The sequence below is a fragment of the Sminthopsis crassicaudata genome, chromosome 3, assembly GCF_048593235.1.
Source record: "Sminthopsis crassicaudata isolate SCR6 chromosome 3, ASM4859323v1, whole genome shotgun sequence".
Classification (NCBI taxonomy): domain Eukaryota; kingdom Metazoa; phylum Chordata; class Mammalia; order Dasyuromorphia; family Dasyuridae; genus Sminthopsis; species Sminthopsis crassicaudata.
In genome coordinates, this window is record NC_133619.1 from 262988830 (window position 1) to 263009365 (window position 20536).

General features: G+C 32.2%; 1 protein-coding gene across 7 annotated transcripts in view; it reads right to left on the reverse strand.

Moving 5' to 3' along the window:
- ERG (ETS transcription factor ERG) overlaps window positions 1–20536 on the reverse strand; it is a 130575-nt gene that overhangs the window by 60407 nt on the left and 49632 nt on the right. For 4 of the 7 annotated variants that reach the window (XM_074300654.1, XM_074300653.1, XM_074300655.1 and 1 more), the window contains exon 2: window positions 15745–15962. In XM_074300654.1, coding sequence (XP_074156755.1) covers window positions 15745–15962 — 218 coding nt within the window. Of the gene's footprint in view, window positions 1–15744; window positions 15963–17794; window positions 18011–20536 lie in introns of those variants that run through there. The other 3 variants (XM_074300651.1, XM_074300652.1, XM_074300657.1) reach the window with 3 other exon arrangements.

Genomic DNA, 20536 nt, shown 5'->3' on the forward strand with positions numbered 1-20536 from the left:
CTTCTGAACCATAATAAAGCTGCACCAGTCCATCATTTTAACTCTGTATTAAACCCTATGCTAACTTTGTTTAATGTTTCTTGTAAACATTGTGCTGAATTCTACTATTCTTTTCCTTTTCCTTATCCTGCTGCAATTGTTAGTTTCCTTCCATTGTAACTTTTTAGAATTTTCCTCACTTCATTTCCATCCCCTTATTTACAAACAAGAAGGTAATAAAAGAGAAAGAATGTAATTAACATTAATGATGTACAATTGAAGCAGTTTCATCCTCCTCTTATTCACTAGACCAGATCCATATAGTTGGTTCTTACCTTACCCTTTTTCTTTTATTCTCTTCATCTCAACCTTTATATCAACTGTTTTCCCCACTGAAAATGACTCCACTCTGAGATCTATGGATGATTGATGACTTTCTGCCAGGAAATGCCAGATCATGAAAACTTCCAGCCATACTGGTCAATTAACATACAGCTCACTGTGGCTCTACTCAACCTATAAACTAGCTGACTTGACCCTAAATGAGTTCCCTCTTTCCTAACTCTTTCAGGCTCCTCTGTGTTTTGTCTTTGTAAGATCAATGAATCTAAGGGCTGTCTTAAATTCTTGGTCTTTACATTTTCAGTGTTTAGGAGATGCCTGGAACAGAATTAGCCCTTATCTGATCCAAAATGTTTTATGATCCATCCTCCAAAACAGAAGTTCATTTTGAGTTTTCACAAATTTATCCCCCAATCTTTCTTTTTTGTCTCTGTTTCACTCTTTAGTTTAATGTGTTTTTATTATATATATATATATACATATATATATGTATACATACATATATATATATATTTGTGTGTGATCAACAATTCTTTACCCAGCTGAGACAAAATTGAAATATATGCAATGCCTGTCCTTCTTGAGTAAGCCTGCATAGCATAGTTCATAGTATCATTGAATTATACAAGCTGCTCCACTACATGGCAATAAATCAGGAGAGGAAAAATATCCTGTGCATTTATTGATAATAATAATCCCTCCTATGAGGGGAGAGGCATGTTTCATTATTAGTCTTTGTGGCTAGTCATTGCATTGATCAGAATTCTTGTCTTTCAAAATTATGTTTCTTTATAACATTTTAGATACTATATAAATTACTTTCTCGATACTATTTATTTATTACTGTTGTTGACATTTTAGTCATGTTTGACTCTTTATAACCCCATTTGGGACTTTCTTGGCAAAGATACTCAAGTGTTTTGCCATTTCCTTATCCAACTCATTTTCTAGATGAGGAAACTGAGGTAAAAAGATTAAATTACTTGCCCGGGGTCACAGAGCTATTAAGTGTTCAAATTTTAATTCAGGTCTTCCTCACTTCAGAGCAGCATTCTGTCCACTGTGTCACTTAGCATTGTTATAATTAAAAAAAAAAAAAGTTCTGTTCAGTTTTATTTCTGAATCATCATAATTCTAGACCAGGAAGGGAAAGCTATTTTATATCCTAGATCTAGAACTATATATAAAATATATTGATAAAGGGAGCCCCAAAACTCTAAAGCTCCTTCAAGGAGACTTTTTCCTTGAATCCTGCCACTGTAAAGACCCCACCTGAGAACAAATAGCTTCATTCTGTTATCTAGGTGGGGCTGGTTGAGTCCTAAGCTGAAGAATTCCAACCCTATTCAATTGAAGATTTTCTATTCAATTCCAGCTCAAACTGAAACCCAGCTTGTAGATAAAAAGAGCCAACTTAGAACTCATTCCTGGCAGAGGAGCTAATATGACATGCCAAGGAACCTCTCTCTATTTCTGGCATAGCAGCCTCTGCCCACTGGAATATTCTCCTTCAGCGTTACCCTTTCATTATCCTCACCTATTTCCCTTACAAGACTTTATATGTCTCTGTCAGGATTTCTCTACTAGAAACTTTACTTCCTTGCCAGGACTCCTCCACTACTTTACTCTCCTGTCGGGACATTGCTACTAAGGAATTCAAGTTTTCTATTTATGCATAGCAGAGGCTGACTTCTCAATGCCAATAATAAACTTCTTATCAGTGTAGCTTTTCGGGTTTGTAAATTCCTTTACGAAGGACCTCTTTACCGCCAGAAGGGGTTCCCACAACTCCCTACCTTGCCTCAATCCTAAGGGAGGTTGCGGGAGCCAAACCTCTTCATTTGGTTCCCTGAACCCCCCAAAGCTATCACTAACCTTATCATGATCACCAGGAACCCTAATCTCATCATTTGGTTCCCTGAATCTAATCTCATCAGTATTTCCAATAAGGAAAAGGCATAGATTTTTGCTGAGTTGACAGCTCTTCTCAGGCTCTCTCTTCCCTAACAGCTTAGTTCTCTCCTCTTTTTCTTTTTCATTGATTGGCCCTGGTGTGTTGGATCTTTCTGGTTCAATTCTTATTTTCCCACCTGCCAGGCTCACAGAATATCATGATGTTTTTGAAATAATTCTTTCTTTTCTTTTTAAATAGAAAGTCTTTAAAGTACACAAACTGTTCTTCATTCAATGCCTGTGACTCATTCAAGAAGGTGGGCTAACCTGTTCACACCTAGTTCTATTAGATTGATTCAGACTTTTGAAGGTGACAAAATTAATGGTGCCACATTTTTATACATTCTATAACTTTTTATGCTTCAAAGTTCCTTTTCTATGTGTGACCAAAATTGTTCTGTACCTCATTTGTATTTGTACATTGACTTTTTTTTTTAACTTTTCTCACTTCTCGGAGAATCTCCTGGACCAGTGCCAAAAATAACATTATTGTAATTAAGAATTTTTCTTGGGAAGTCAGAATCAATGTTGAGCAATTAGACATGAGAATTGAGTAGGATATTTCTACAGAAAAGTCACATTCACACCAGAGCTGAACTTTGAGTAAACCAAGATGCAAAGTAAAGGATAGAATTTGGTATAGATTGATGGCCTCTGTGGCTTTAGCTAAATGGTCTCTAGCTAATAACTTATGAGAATAATATTATAAATAAGCCATTCTGGACTGAAGCTGGTTTAAACAAAGAGCTCCTGTTAGTGACAGGGAAGATGAGATGGGTTTCTAGCTTTAATATCAACCAAGGGACAAATCTATCATCAGTTCAGCAGTATTTCTTCATTAAAATCCTACAAGTTAATGTTTAGGTTTACTCAATAGCATTTTGGATAGAGGAAAGGAGAAAATACAGCCACACACATGTAAGAAAATAAAAGCAAAAGTGACTTTTTCCCCTCAAAGTATTCAAAACAAGGAGGCAATTGTGCACAGGGTTTCTGTTCTGTTTTATTTCTGAGTCACCAGGATTCTAGACTAGAAGTAGCAGAAAAATTATTTCATTTGTTGTCCCTTGAGTAGAGTCAAACTCAGCTGTGATTTATATAGACTCTCCAGGTGCAAACAGAAATCTTAAATATGTAACTTTGTGCTACCTGCTTATTTTTACCCTTGTTAATATTCTTCTACACCTAGAATTTAAACTTCTTTCAAATTTCATATTCACTTTCCCTTTTTCTCTAAAATGAAATAAAATTACTAAATAAGTCGTTTCCAACTCTCTTATAGAATTAATCTTTTGTTCCTAAAAGGAAAACCCTAATATTTTACTTTTTCATTAATAAGTCTCTCTTTTTCTTAATATGAAGATACCAAAGATAGTTCTGACTCTTGGGATTTGGGGATTTTTTCATCATAAGAATAAGTGACCATAATAAGAAAACTTCACTTGGGTCTTATCTGTATTCCATGTCATGATGGGAAGTTTACATTAAGCTCTACAAGACTGTCAGCAGAGCATAATCTTGTAGATCCTACCAAACTGAGAAAGCTTCACAAGGATCACAGAATTTAAAAATAAAAGAGACATTGTCCAACTTGTTCATTTTATATATGAAAAAACTGAGGTCTCAAAACATGTAATTGACAAATTCAAAGTTAAATATTTAGAAAATGGCACAGTCTATAACCTCTGTCTCTAAATACTGTCCTCTTTCCCTTGAAGTTTCGAAGTTTCTCAATGATTGACTATATGTTGTTCTCTAGGGATCAGTTTTTACAATGTAGAGAAATTCAATACTAGGTTAAAAGCAGGATGATTAATTTTTCAGCCACAGATAATCTCAAAGGCCATTCATTGAGTGATAGATTTAATCTTTATTGGTCTTGTGTCACCCATACTGATGAAATCAGATCTTTTAAATACTGAGGTTAGAAACTAATGTACCTTATATATAGCAACTGGACATATGCTAAAGATGAAGTACTCATAAAATATAGGGGAATAGTAAATGGTGAAGTCTTTCTGCTTTGTAAACATTTCAATTTTTCCATAGAGAAAAGCATGAAATGTACTGAAGTCTTTCAAATTGTTTTCATAACAAACTAAAATTCTAGTGAACTAAATTTATTTTATTTTACAGGTCAAAATTCTGATTATCTCACTCACTGAGTTCACTAATCTGATATTACAACTAATATACCACACATTTACTGAGAGAAGAAAATACATACATTGGTATTTGATAACAGAGGATTTCTCTAAAGAAAGAAAAGGACAACTGCATATAACTATTGAAGAGATGAGAGTGGGGCAACTAGATGGCACAGTGGCTAGAGCATCAGCCCTGAAGTCAAGAAGACCTGAGTTCAAATCCGAACTCAGATATTTAACACTTCCAAGCTGTGTGACCCTGGACAAGTCACTTAACCCCAATTACCTCAGCTAAAAAAAAAAAAAGAAAGAAAGAAAGAAAGAAAGAGAGAGAGATGAGAGCAATTTATTGCCCAAAATTATATAGCTTATTATTGTAGGCCATAATGAGTTGAGAAAGAGATTGATTTACATTGCTATACTACTGCTCTTCAGCAACTTAAACAGTCACTTTATACTTTAGTTCTTTGGCTTAAGGAAATTTTTGTAATCAAATGAAAAAATTAGTGGATATACAAATAGCAGTAAAGCCTCACCTGATTCTATTTGGATACTATCTAGAGTTTACAGCTGATCCTATATGTCCAATGAAGTAAACTTTGGGGATAAATTTTAGATTAACCAATTTTTTAAATGAGAATACCAACAAATTGGTTTTAACAGTTTTAACTACTATGGTGTATTTTGATGACTATGTTAGCACCCTGGATACCTTAGAATCAGCTGAAGTCAGGATAAGCAAAAGTCTTTATTCTTGGTCTTTAGTGGTAGAAGTCAAGGGGAGGATGCAGGATCTCCATGGCCTCACCTCTTCGGCTCCCGCCCAAAAGTGACTCTGGCTTGTCTCACTCGATCCCTTAGTCCCTCCCACAATTCTCTGTATTCACCAAATGATTGGGCCAGCACAGGATAGTGGGAAGGGCCATTTTCCAAGCATATTCTTATAGACTATTGTCCAATTGGTAATTAACCTCAAGTGCTCGATTGTCCGACCTCAGTGCATTAACTCAAGAGTTTCAGCCCTTTACAATGTATTACTTTCAGTTTTAAAAATTTGTAAGATTTTATAATTTTCACTGACAGCATCTTCTGATTTCTCATTATGGTGTGGATAGCTTTTGGATGAATGAAGGGCCAAAGTCTAGCAGGCCCTATCAAAATTGAACTCCCTCAGTAATGTACTCAGCAACTGTCTGTATGTCTGTCATTCATAAATCAGTTTAACTAAATTCAGAGAGGTTAATTATTAGAAAGCTGGACATGTGCTTTTGGAGGGGAAAGCAGAACAACTTGCAAAGATTTTCCACCAAGTCATAGAGGTTTTAGTGATCCATCTTGGTAAAGTAAATAGCCATTTTGATGAAATTGCAACTTGTCTTGTAACAAAGTTTCTATACAAATATTAAAAGAAATAACTTCTTATAACAGAAAAATTATGGAAACAAAACAATTGTAAATAAACATTTCACAGCTTTTAATCTTTAGAGTTGTATTTAAAAAATAAAGAAAACTGGGCCTGTAATCCAAAGAGATCAAAAAGAAGGGAGAGAGACCCACATGTGCAAAAATATTTGTAGTAGCCCTTTTTGTAGTGATAAGAAACTGGAAATTAAGTAGGTGCCTGTCAGCAAAGTATGATATGTGAATGTAATGGAATATTATTACTCTATAATAAACAATCAGCAGGATGATTTCAGAAAGGCCTGGAGAGACTTACACGAACTGATGCTAATTGAAGCAGAACCAAGAGATCATTGTACATGGTAACAACAGGATTATATGATGATCAGTTTTGAAAGACATGGCTCTTTTCAACAATGAGATGATTCAAGCCAGTTCCAATGGTGTTGTGATAAAGAAAGCATTTGCACCCAGAGAGAGGACTGTGGGAATTGAGTATGGATCACAACATAGCATTTCACTCTTTTTATTGCTGTTTGCTTGCATTTTATTTTTTCTCATTTTTTTCCTTCTTGATCTGATTTTTCTTGTGCAGCATGATAATTGTGGAAATATATATAGAAGAATTATTCATGTTTAACACATGTTAGATTACTTGCCATCAAGGGGAGGAAGTAGGAGGAAGGGAGGGAAAAATTTGGAATACAAAGTTTTGCAAGGATAAATGTTGAAAATTATCTATGCATATGTTTTGAAAATAAAAAGCTTTAATAATAATAATAAATAAACAAAAATTGACACATGAAAGTAACTTTACTGTTATGTTAGGCAATTAAACATACTAATTAAAATTTCCAGAAAGTTGACAGATAATATGCAACATGACTTGGTAGTCTAAAAGTTTTGGCGGGTAAAAAGTTTCCAATATTTTTTATTTTAATCAGTTTCTAATATATGCTTCCTAAATCTTAGACTATAAATCTTTTCATCACTCATATTTTAATATATCACTTGAAGAAAATGTAATATCATCAAACACATTTAAAATACAAAAACTTAATTTCTATCTTTTCATCAAGCACTTACTATGTGTAAAATAGGGGATTAAGAAGCCAATAGTTAGGCAAAAAATTGTCTCTGCCTTGATGAAGTTATTTTATGCCTCTTAGAATATCTAAGTTTATTGCATATTGAAAATGAGCTGAAGAAGGAAATGGTAAACATTCAAGTATCTTTGCCAAGAAAACTCTAAATAGGGTCCCCAGGAGTCAGATAGGATTAAACAAGTCTTTGTGTATTACAGAATAAATGTTTAACAAATAAATGTATGAATGAATAAAAAATTTCATTGGTGATAAGGGTAAAGAACATCTTTTGTCTCATTTTTGCTCTTGCAAAAATTTGCATAATTTTTTCACACAAACATGTAATTTTATAACTTTATTAGTTTAGGGAGTTCTAAATGCTAAAATTTCCCCCACTAACTCCTCAGTAACTTGGATTTAGTTGCTCTTGGGCATTGAGGAATTAAATGATTTGCTTATGGTCACAACTAGTATCAGAGACAGTATTTGAATCTTTATCTTCCTGACACTATAGGAGAATGAAACTCACATAGAGTTTGTTTAATCAAATTACAAATAGTTAGAGATCTATAATACAGAGGAAGAGATAGAAAAAAAGGGACCTTGAGAATTGCAGCATGGTATATAAATAAGTGCAATAAATTTCATTTGTCTTTTTTCTTCTAGTAAATTTATTTATTTATCAATACACATTGTTTTATGAATCATGTTGGCAAAGAAAAATCAGAGCAAAATGGAAAAATCATGGTACAGAAAAAAAACAGAAAAAAAAAAAAGAAATGAACATAGCATTATTGATTTACATCCAGTCTCTTTAGTTCTTTTTTTTGATGAATGCAGCATCTTCTATCCAAAGTCTATTGGGATTATTTTAGATCACTGAACCACTAAGAAGAACTGAGTCTTTTAGAGTTGATCATCATATATTCTTATTGTTAGTGTGTACAATGTATTCCTGGTTCTGCTTGTTTTGCTAGAATACGTTCATGTAAATCTTTCCAGGCTTTTTAAAAAATCAGCTTGTTTGTCATTTTTATAGAACAATAATATTATATTCCTTTCATATACCACAACTTGTTTAGCCATTCCTCACTTGATGGCATTTACTCATTTTCCAATTCTTTGCTACCACAAAAAGAGCTGCTACAAACATTTTTGCACATGTGGGTCATTTTCAATATATGATTTTTGATCAAGCCTCCCAAGTGTGCTATATACTATCTGGCCAAGAATCTAGAGTACACAAAGCCATCATTATTCCACAAGTTAAAAAGAAGGAAAAAAAAAAAAATATATATATATATATATGTGAGTTCCATAGAAAGCAAAACCTGTTCATGAAATTATATACAGTAATCTTTCATTTCAACAAAATGATAGCTAGGTGCTAATTGAAAGCATCATGTTGTTGTGTGCATTTTTACACTAATTGTCTGCCCACATCTACTTTGAACCTTATGAATAGATTATCAAATTGTTGGTCAACTTTTGACTCTAGGCCAAGCAGGCTAGAAATACAAGGAATACATTTGTATTTAAGACTGGAGAAACAAATCATTTAAATTTAAATACAAATTCTCATTTTCCATTAATGTAACACTTGAGTACTTTTTGGGTATGAGACTTAAGTTAAAGAAAACTATCTGCTAATTGGAGCAAAATAGTACAATCAAATAAAGTTGTCAACAAATATTTGTGCCTATTATGTTCCAAAAACTGGGCTAAATGCTAGAAATTTTTAAAAATGATTCTGCATCTCAAGGAACTCATAGTCTTTTGGGGAGTTAATGTGCAAACAACTATGTATAAATAAAACTGAGGACAGGATCTGAGTTTAAATTCTATCTTTGATGTTATTTCTATATTTGATGCAATTATCAGTTTTTTCATCTATAAAAATGTTGTAAAGAGATTGTGCATCATGGCTCCTAAGTATATTTGGGCTTCAGATGTCTGATATTACAGAATTCTGAGTGCTATGGAAAAGGCCATGCTGAATTTAGAGTTAGAGGACATGAGATGAAATTCTACCTTTATGATATTGGGCAAGTCAACCTCTCTGTTGAATGAGGTGTTGAAAGTTTTTGCACAAACAAAAACCAAATGCAACTAAAATTAGAAGAGGAGCAGGAAATTGGGGAAATATTTTTGTAGGAAGTTTCTGTTAAAGTTCTCTCTAAAATATGTAGGAAATTGATTCAAATTTATAAGAATAAAGAAATATTCTTTAATTGATAAATAGCTAAAGGAAAAGAATAGACAGTTTTTAAAGAAAAAATCCAAGCTTTCAATAGTATATGAAAAATGCTCTAAATCATTAATAATTTTATCTTTGAATTTAAAAATCAAATAAAATCAAAGATTTAAGCTCAATGGACCTTAAAGGTCCCTTCCAGTTTTATATCACTGGACTTATAAGCTTATGATATTGGTATGAACTGACAATTTGTCTTATATACAAATTACAATTGGATTACAGATGTAATGAATTTGAAAGTCAAATATGAGGTATACAAGCCATAGTTATAATACCTTCCCAGTTGGCCTTTTAATATAGGTACTTTCTCCCTTCTAATTTTATTATTTGTATGAAAAATGTATCAAATGACAATTGCTTACTTTTTACAAAATGTATTTTATTTTATGTGTTTGTAACCATAATAAGCTTAAAGTTGTAGAATACTAGTTGGTTGGGAAATAGGGTTCTTTCCAAACCATGCAGTTTTCATATTTATTAGTTTTAAAACTCAGAGTACAAAAATTGCTTTCTTAATGTCCATCTTTTTATAAAGTAAATAACATTTAGCACAGTGCCTGCCCCTGACTTAATAAATGCCTATTAAGTGACTGGCAATGAAGGGCACCAAGAAAAACAAATGACAAAAAAAATCCAAATCTAATCTTTCTTTTCTATCTAATAATTTTTGTTCTTAGAAGTCATTTGGCTTTAAGTAAACTTATTGTTCAAGAAACCCAAATAATAATTTTTTTTCTGTACATAAAATACCACTAAGCTGATAGCTGGGAAATTTGATGCATAGTTATTTCTCATTGCATTTCAGAAAATCTTCTATAAGAAATTTCCTTTGAAGAAAGTTATTATCAAGAATGGTAAAGTGCTCTGCAATCATTGTTTAACTCTTTTTAACAGCAATTTACAAAACTTCCAAACCATCTCATGACATCATTGCTAAGAAAAGTTAGTGCCTGTTAAGTATTCATTTTATAAACAGCAAACTGAAGCACCTAAAGGCCCTGTGTCTAATCTAATACAGCAAAAAAAAAAGTCCACCACAAAAAACTTTAAATATAGGTAGTACTTTCTGAATGAGAAAGATGTTAAAGTTTTAATCACTTGTCTTACAACTACCATGAGTCATAAAATCCATACTGTAATAATTACTTCTAAGCTATTTGTCCCCAATTTGTATTTGTTTCTTTTCAAATTTTTTTAAATAGAAAAAGAATTCTTAAAAATTTCTATGTACATAGCAGAATAAAAGAGAGAATTCAAAACATGAAACAACAAAGTTCCATTTAAATAAAGCCTATATAATAAATTCTACACACTGTGTTCAAAGCTGCCCACATCTTCTTTGCTTCCTTGTAAGTTTTCTTTTGTTCTCTGCAATATACTTTTTACTTTATTCCTCTGTCCATCCCCCATCTGCTTCCCCCAAGAAGGCTACAATTAAGTGTGTGTGTATATATATGTAGGTATAGGTATATTATATATGTATGTGTATGTGTGTGTATATACATACATATACATAGATATCTATAGTCATGCATGTACTCATCTATGTAAAGCCATACTATACTTATTTGTCCTCTGTTTCTCTGAAGGTGGATATCATCCTTCATAAATCTAAGTCTTTATTTTTTCTAAATCTACCAATTCATCATTTTCTACATCACAGCAATATTCCAATTTTATACTACCTAGTTGTTTTAAATAGTCTAAAACAATATTGATTTATATGGCTGACATATAGTATAGTTTCCCTATTTTTCTCTTTTAATTGAATCTATTAATTTATCTCTAATTCACAAGTTTGCAGTTGGATCCTAAGGAGTAATGCCAACCTCCAATTCTGGGGTATTGTAGGGGTCCAAGTTTCTACTGCTATAACTTAAAAGTTTCCACTAATAGTCTTTCTATTAATAGTCATCTTATAATAGAGCAACAAATGCCTCCCCAAAAGCCATTTTACTAAGATGGTTTTGTAAAAACTAGTATCTTTAAAATAATCTCTCTACTCTAAACCTGTGATAAACTTCCCTGCTAACATACATAGTGTCTGAGAATACAACACAGAGCATGTGCAGTAAAAGCTCCAGTATTGTGAAATATCAAGGGCTTTTCCATCATTACTGTGGGCTACTCGGCTAATGAGTTCATGTGTGGATATTTAGCCAAGGATCATATGAACTCCTTGAAGCTATTTCTAGCTTCAGGTGACTGCCACTTTATATACACACTGGCTGTCTCTGTTCCATCAATTCTTACATTTAATCTTTGTTGTTGAATGGGGTGTCTATTTCTGGGCATGAAGATCTACTACCATACTCACAGGAATTGCTGGATTTGGGAGGGAAAGGAAAAAGGGGAAAAGCTAGATTCTTCCCTTACCATTGCCTTTTATTTCAGCTCCTGTAAATACTCAAACTGTCGTTGGGGCTTAGCTATTGAAAGCCTTGTGACAAATTTTTATTCATCCATATGATGTTCTCTTCTGGCTCAATAATATAAGTGGTCATACTTCATAAAAGAATAACAAAGTTCTCAGTTTTTAAGACATTAGAGCCCACTCATATGTGATAAAATCTTGTGACTACAGTAACCTTACCATTTCCCACCAGCTGCACTGCTTTTGAACTTCTTTGGAACTCACCATCAAACCTTCCTTCCCTAGGAAACTCATCTTGGGAAATCTCATTATGTTTCATGCCTATTATTCACATCTCATCATTACCTTTTATCCTTTCTATTGGATCCTAAGACTAAAGTGCAGGGCTATGGGCTCCAAGGCCTGATCCTGTTCCCAGAGGAAAATTACAGGGAAAATATTAAACTTTCCTTCAAGTCTCCTTTCTCCTAGGAACCTCCCTCAGGTTCACTTGTAACAAAACAGTAGGTAGATTGGTTGTTCCAGATGACAATAGTTAGGAATTAGGGGATAGTGAGGTACCAATAAATCCCCCTCAAAGTTGGTATATCCATGTGGTACATGATGAAGTGAGTTCATTGATGATCAGGATCCTAATTTGCATGAGTCATCATGCCAGAAGTGGTTAAATTGAAATTTTAGCTATTTGGGCTTGAACTTCAAATCCAAGGAGATCCAATAACTCTGTATCTGAGAGCACAAGGGACAACTAATGGCTGACTAGTAGATGATGAATACAACTGAAATAGGACCAAGAAATGCCCTTGACAACCATGGACCTTATATTTTTATAAGTCTTGGTGTAACTCTCAGGTGGGAAGAGACAAAAATGATTTTTGGTAAGGAAGAAAAGGGGGTTTAGTAGAAAATAAGATGTCTGGATTTCTCATTTTCTTTGAAACTTATCCATGGAAGTTTAAGGAGATTCCATTTAGAGATTAAAGCCTCACCGAACACTGCTGCTGTCTGTGATTGTCTGAATCAAGTAAAAAAAAAAAAAAAAAAAAAAAAAAAAAAAAAAAAAAAAAAAAAAAGATAGAGTAATAGGATATGAGTAGATATTGTTAGTTATGCTTTCAGCATCTCTCCCTGACACTTCTTGTCAGTCTTACTTAGGTGTCTAAACTTCTGAATATTTTCTCCCTGGACAGAGGTAGTTGTCAGGATTTTCCTTTTTCATTCTTGCATGAGTTGGGGTCCTAGCCCAGTGAAGAATATGGAGCTAGATACTGGGTGGGACCAGGTTACAGGAGTCATTGTTCCTTTCTAACTTCCTCCTCTCCACTTGACTTTCCTCCTCTGGAATTAAAAAACTATATAAACTAGTTGAAGATCTTGGCTTCAACTCAGACATCTTGGTAGCAGCAAGTTGAGGGTAAATAAGAGATTATTCTAGAGATATTTTCCTCTCCTTACAGCAAAGTCTTTTCCTCTTCTTTACTTCCTGACTTCTCTGGGTTTGTTCAGATCCTCGTAAAATCTTACTTTCTATGGAAAACCTTTCCTGATACTCCTTAATGCTTGCATCTTTCCTTTATTGATTGGCTCAAATTTGTCTTTTGTAAAATTTGATCATACATAGTAGTTGTTTATATTTTGTTTCTCCCATTAGATTGTGAGCTTCTTAAGAGTAGGAACTGTCTTGTATCTTTATGTATCCAATATTTAACACAATGCCTACCATATTGTAGGAACTTTATAATTGTTTATTGACTGACCTATTTTTCCTTTTCCCAGTTTTGTAAAGTGAGCCCCTGGCACTCTCTCACCTTGCCTGTGTCCCTTCTCTTGTAGTAAGAGTAGAATGGACAGAGAGATAGATGTATTGGTGAGAACTTGTTCTTTTTGTATTGGTGTATTTACAAACCAATAAAGTTGCAACTAGATATATAAACAAACAAATAATCAAAGGAAGAAAAAAAGTGAATAAATTAAAGCAAGAATTTGGAATAATTATGATCCTTAGCATCTTTTCCACCTTCAAGTCTCTTACATGTTATGCCCCTATTCTTCATTCAAGTTTTTAGTTTTGATTAATATTAAAGAAAGACAGAAGTCAATTCTTCAGAAAAGTTCTTCAGGTATTTTATTTATTTAAAGTCTTTCGCTTAAGTCAGAAGACCGGACATAGTACTTGACCTCAGTTTCCTGATACCATTTATAAAATTCTATCCCAACCCTTCACAGAGAAAGGAAAGAAGATGGACCCAAAGAGAATATAATTAAGTGAAGAACTCTTTCATATTTGTAAGAGAACCTTAACTGTTTTATGGAGACTACCTTCAAAACTATCTTTAGAAAGTTTAGTAAACTTGAATTTCACTATAACACTGACTTCAGAGTTTATATCAAAGGATATTTCATTTCAGGGTCCCTTTGGTGTGTTTTCACTAAAGAAACCCTTTGAATGTTTTTTTTTCCTATATGAATTGAATCACAATGTTGCACAGTGGAAGTGCATAACTTTCACATAGAATGTTCATTACTTCATTACTGATTGTCTATTATACATTGCAAATTAGATTCCCAAAGACATCTCAAGCTCACCACATCCAAAATTTATTATTTTTTGCTCAAAACTTTCTCTCTATCAAATTAACCCATATCTATCAAAGATGGTATTATTCTCTTGGCTTTAATCTCTTACTCCTTACTTTTCCTTACCTTGCATATCCAATCAATTGGCAAATCGTACACTGTTATTGGCTTCCACATTTACTCATGCACACAACTCTTCTCTGGTTACACAGATGTAGGCTCTTATTTTCCACCTAGATTATTGCTAGGCCCTACTAACTGATATCCATGCTTCATTCAGCGTTTCCCCATTCTAGTCTATATTATTCACAGATGAAAAGAAGTATTGTCCTTAAGTGCATATCACTCCTGTGCCCAGTTAATTCCAATAACTTACTATAGCTTTTTTAGATAAACTGTAAACTCCTCTGGTTAGCTTTTAGCCAGATCCTTGATTACCTGACTGTCTTTCCAATCTTGCTGCACATTATTCCACTCTATACATTATACAATACAGCTAAACTCTGTTCCTCACACACAAAATTTGATCTCCATCTCTATTACTTTGTATTGACTGATATGTACTTCTACTTCACTACCTCATAAAATCTCCCACTTTATTCAATATGCAATAAAATCACTATATTCCACTTCAAATCTTTCCTGATACTTTCACTAGTCACACCCTCCTTCTAAAACTACTTTGTAGTTTTTCTTCATATTTATTCTGTTATGTATCTTTGATGTTTCCACTTTGGGAATGTAAACTTCTTGAGAATGAGAATTCATTCATTGTTTTTGTTTACCCAGAAATTGGAATAATGCCTATTATATATTAGCCATTAATAAATGTTTGTGGATAACACAAGTACATGAAACCTCATTAGTCCTAGTCATACATCCTAGAAAAAGTATGACTTAGGACCCAATAAGGGAAATAATGATTTGTGATATTTATTATATTTTAAAATAACTTAGTTATTACATCCATAAAAAATGTCCTTATAAATCTTCAATGAGCTAATAACAATTTAAAAATTTTACTCCTTATTGATCTTTTTTTTGTTTTATTTTATTTTTCTAAAAGAAATATAATATCACTTTAGTTTCTTTTGTTTTCTTAAAATTTTGTCAGGCTCAGATAAAAATATTCAAATTTTTGGAACAGTTCCATATTTAATATTTAATTTCACAAAATATGAAAAATTCATGCTTTGTTACAAGCAAAAGTAAATAACAGAATAAAGTCTCATTTTCATAGTTGGAACAGTCTAAATATACAATATATATTGTACACTGTACATACAATTTATCTCTCTGACCAGTAGATTTCTTTATGTATAAAAACATTTTCACTATAAATTCCCAGACAATAAAAAAATTCAAAGATAAAATCTCTTGAATGTGAACATAAATTCTTCTATTCTTTGTTTTGAGAAAAATCTTTCATTTAATCTTTTACTAAACTCTACTATCTCTGTCCAAACCAAACCAAACCAAAACAAATCATGATTTTCTCCAAGTACTTCAACATTAATTCTCAATTTTCCTTTTGAAACTTTAAAGAAAAACATGATTCTTATACTGTTTCTGACAATTTTATTTCAAATTATATTTTAAAAAGGAAAATGGATCCCATAATTCCCTTACCTTGTCCCATTTACTTGACTAGAGTTACATTCCATCTTGATAGTAACTCTGGATGGGGGTTGTGGTAGCCAATCCTGCTGAGGAATACGTGGACTCATCTTGGAAGTCTGTCCATATTCACTGGAGGAGGATGCAGTCATCTCAGTCTTAGCAAGGTGTGGAGCACCGTAAGCACACTCAAATAATGATTGATCCTCACTCACCACTGATAATGCTTCCTGAAACACACCCCCCACCAAAAAAAGACACTATTATTCAGAAAACTTCCATAGACAATTCTAGCACTGGAGATTATCATAAGAAGGGGCCAGTTTCCATAATAATATAGATATTGAATCACAGTGGTTTTTTTCTTCAAAGACTCAGTATGCCAGTCACTTGTCAAACTGTTTGCATTGATTTAGACTAGGTCAGCATGGAAAAGCTTTGCTAGACCTTGAATCATAATAGCTTCATCCACATCAGCAGATAATATCCATGTTTATCTCAACTCTAAAAGACTGGTTCCATAGAAGATTCAACTCCATATGTAGTTGTCTGACACATGCAACCTGTCATCCAACCATCTACTATACAGCACTAAAACAGATTAGCAAAGCAATAGCATGACTAAACCCAAAGCAACAGTTGTATATCTATGAAACTATGGAGAAGACATTCTCAAAATCTTCTTGGGAAGGCATGAAAATTAAATAATGAAAGGACCAGACAAAATTTTCTAAAATTTAAAATGCATATTCAGTTCATTAATTTTTTTTATTTTTCTAATTTTTCTAAAGAGTTTTCTAATTTTTTTCTATTTTCTTTATATATGTTCATAATGATATGATTTTCCCCTAAGGACTACTTTAGCTGTATCACAGAAATTCTGGAATGTTGTCCTATCATTATCATTTTACTTCATATAATTATGAATTGTTCCTATGATTTGTATGTTGATCCATACATTATCAGGTATTTTATTGTTAAATTTCTATTTGAGTCTATATTTTTTGTTTGTTGTCCTTGAACTGATAACTGCATTATTATCAGTAAAGGATATGTTAACTATTTATGCATTTTTACAGTTGTCTGAAACCTTTTTATAAAATTTCTCTGTAGTGCTAAGAAATATGCATATTCCTTTGCAATCCTATTTAGAAGATGCTCTAAGTCTTAGATTTTTAGATTTCTCTAGAAATCTGTTCAGTTCCATATTTTTCTTTTCATTTATCTTTTTGTTAGACTTATCCAAAACTGAGAAAGGAATATTGAAGCCTCCAATCATTGTTATATTATGATCAATGTTTTTTTTGGTAGTTCAACTAATGTTTCCTTTATGAGTTTAGATACAGAGGCATTTGGAGCATGTAAGTTGAATATTGATATTGATTTGCTGTCTATGGTGCCTTTTAGCATGATGTACCTTCTTTGTTTAAACTTTTTTATATTTTTAATGTTTTTGTTTTGTCAGATAACAAGGGTTCAACTCCTACTTTTTTTTAATTTATGTGGTTCACAGTAAAAAATATTTTCTATTTTGTGTATGTATATTTTTTTGTTTTTAAAATGAATATCTTGTAGGCAACTGGGTGTAGGGTTTATTTTTTCCTCAATCTGTAACTCATTTCCCTAATTGGATTGTTTAATCAAATCACAATTAGAAATATGAAAGTTATATTTTTCTCCAATTGTCTCTAATATTGGATTTTTTCAAATTATTATTTTTCCTTTCTATAAATACAGTACTATGTTTCTTTAGTTATTTTAGCTTACACTTTTATTAGCTGGCCTTGTTCCCACTGACTCTTTTCTTCATCTCTGATTTTTCCAAACCATTTGTCAACCTTTTCTCTTTGGGCATTTGCCTATTGATTCCCTTTCCTTTCCTGATTTTATCTGGTTATTTAATTATTCCCTCTCCCTTTTTCTGTTTTAGTCAATTAGATTCTCTCTTCTTCTCTTTTTCAACTAGTACTATTCATCAATTTTAAAAATTCTTCATTTTTTGCTTTCATTTCTAGAGAGGATTTCTCTCTTACACTTTTCATTACTCATATTCTCTATCTACCTTCTTTCTCAGGTTCATGATCCTTATCTTCTTTATGTCTTTGAATTCCTTTTATTCTTCATGAAATCAAAACTTCTGAGAATAGACTTTCCCTCCAGGTAGCTTCCATCACTGCCTTGTAGAGCTTGCTCTGAAATTATCCCCTTTTTATTTGTGTTTTTTTTTCATTTTATTGTTAATTTATGGAATAAAACAAAGCATTTCTTTAACATGGTACAATAAAAAGGATAATTGTACATGAAACTACAAACCTATTCCTTTCAAATATGCAACAAAATTATCATGTAAATTTCTTTTTTTCTTTCTTCCCCCCCCCACCCTAGAAATGGCTACAATTAGGCACAAATAAATGTATGTAAAATTAATCTCTACATACTTCTATTTATCAATGGGTTTTTTCTCTCTGGATGCAGATAGCATCTTTCTTCATGTGTCTTTTAATCCTAATTAGGATATTTATAATAGACAAAATAACTTATTCACTCATAGTCATTCCTAAAATAATATTGCTGTTACTCTATATAATATTCTTTTGGTTCTGCTCATTTTGGTCTTCATAATTTCATGCAGCTCACAGGGATCTATTTAAAGTTTGACACTTGACCATGAGGACAGCTAAAGTTTCTTGATCTTTGGTACATAATTTCTGTTTTGAAAAGGTTTGAGAGGTCATAGGAATGAAAAAATATCTAGTCCACCATATTGTTAAACATGTGATTCTGAAGTCATTGACTAAAGTTAAGAAATCTTTCAGCTCTAAGTTATCACAGAAATGGCATTTTAAACTTTAACTCCATGATGTCAGTCATCTTGACATCTAGACAGAAAAAAAAACTGGGAAAAAACTTCCAATGTATTTCCAAATATCCAAATCATTTAAACACCTGGGATGAGATATTGATTTTTTTAAAGCCTTTCAAATTCAATTTTCTCATCATATACAAATTACTGGGTAGAAAAACAAAGTATTCAATGTTTCATAACTATTGGAGGGGATTTTCTGAAAAATAATCCGTTCTTTGACTCTGCTCATATAACGATACCAAAGCTACAATTATATTTGCTTTGGGATACTCAACTACCTTCATGATTGGTCATGTGATCTTTAGATTCACTGACAAAAATAATCCAATTTATTGGTTGAAAGAGGTCTAAGTTCCCTCTTTTTTTACAATTTATTTTACTTTCAAATTTCAAAAAATAATAAAGTTTTATTTAGACTAAGTTCAATTTAGTCTCACTATTGCACATGAGATTAATGAAAATTAAAGATGAATGCACCACAAAGGTTGTTTTTATTCTTTCTCTTGGTCATCCTCCCTTAGAATGATTAGTAAAATTATGTTATCATGCAAAAATCAATCTTCATGGTTAATTTGTTTGAAGTTTCCTTTGGCTCTAGAGTTTTAAAACTGATATACATTCCCATCCCAATGATCCATATTTACCACAGTATCTGTTGATTTAAAATATTTGAAATGTATTATTTTATTATGTTATATACCATTATATCATATTTATCATTTCAACAAGACCATCTAGAGTATCAATTGTTGAAACAAAAGTAATTTTATAGGCAAGATTCAAATGGATCTTAAGGATAAACATTAAGGGATTTTTAAAAAAGAATAGATACTAATGGAAGGAGATAGTTCCAATAACAAGAGCTAGAAAGAAAAGTATTTATTATGAATTGATGGATGTGATCTTAGATAATAAAATAGATACTTTCAATTTCATAAAATTTAATTTTTTTCCTTTTTAAAAAGGGCTTTGAAAATTGCTTATGTCAGTCCTTTAATACTAAGTATTTAATCACTTATCATTTTCCTGGCATAAGGGTATTTATTTGTTCTAATGTGAACACAATAGGCTATATCATGAGAGTTATTTTTCCTACCATAACAAGGAAAGAAAAATGTCTAATACCAATGATAAAATAAATAGGCTCAGATCATGTTTTCTTTCTGACCTGCATTTAGAAAAGCAAGTTGCATCTAATTCACAAATTAGTTATCATTATGGAGGAAATGGTCAGAACAGTTAGAAAGGGGATGAACCCTTCTACCTTAGCAGCTATAGAATCTATATCTCCTTCTAGCTCCTAATAGCATTCTTTCAATAATAGCACAAAGCACATTATTGAACAAAGGTATAATCAAACAAAAGGAAAGGTAAAAAAATCAAAAGAAAAGAGAGTTGTATAAATACCAGATGAAATATAAAGAAAATAAAATGAAACAAATCTAGTAGATAAAGAACACCAGAACACACAGGAAGATTCTATATTCCTTTCGATTCTATATTTGCCATATTAAATTGCAACAGAACAGTTAAGTTTAAGTATTTATTTGGCTGAAATACATGAAGAAAGTGATTTCAGGGATGAATATAGGGAAGACAACCAGGTGTATGCAATTTTATGATGTTCCAATAAAAAACTTAGAATGATCCTAAGGAATAGATCTTAAGTAATTAGGATTAGGATGGTATTTAATATTCTAAAAGAAAGATTTGTTATTGGTATCATTTTTAATCATTTGAATTCTAAACTAGATTAACTGGAGATACACTCTCCATGAAGAATTTCATGCTTCAGTATGGATCCCCTGTACAATAGTGCCACATGTTCCTGTAAGAAGTCCCTGCTAAAGGCAAATACATTATTCAAACTCTTGGCCAAAAGTTTATAGTTATGTAGTGGGAATAATATTTAACTTTGAATCAGAAGACATGAATTCA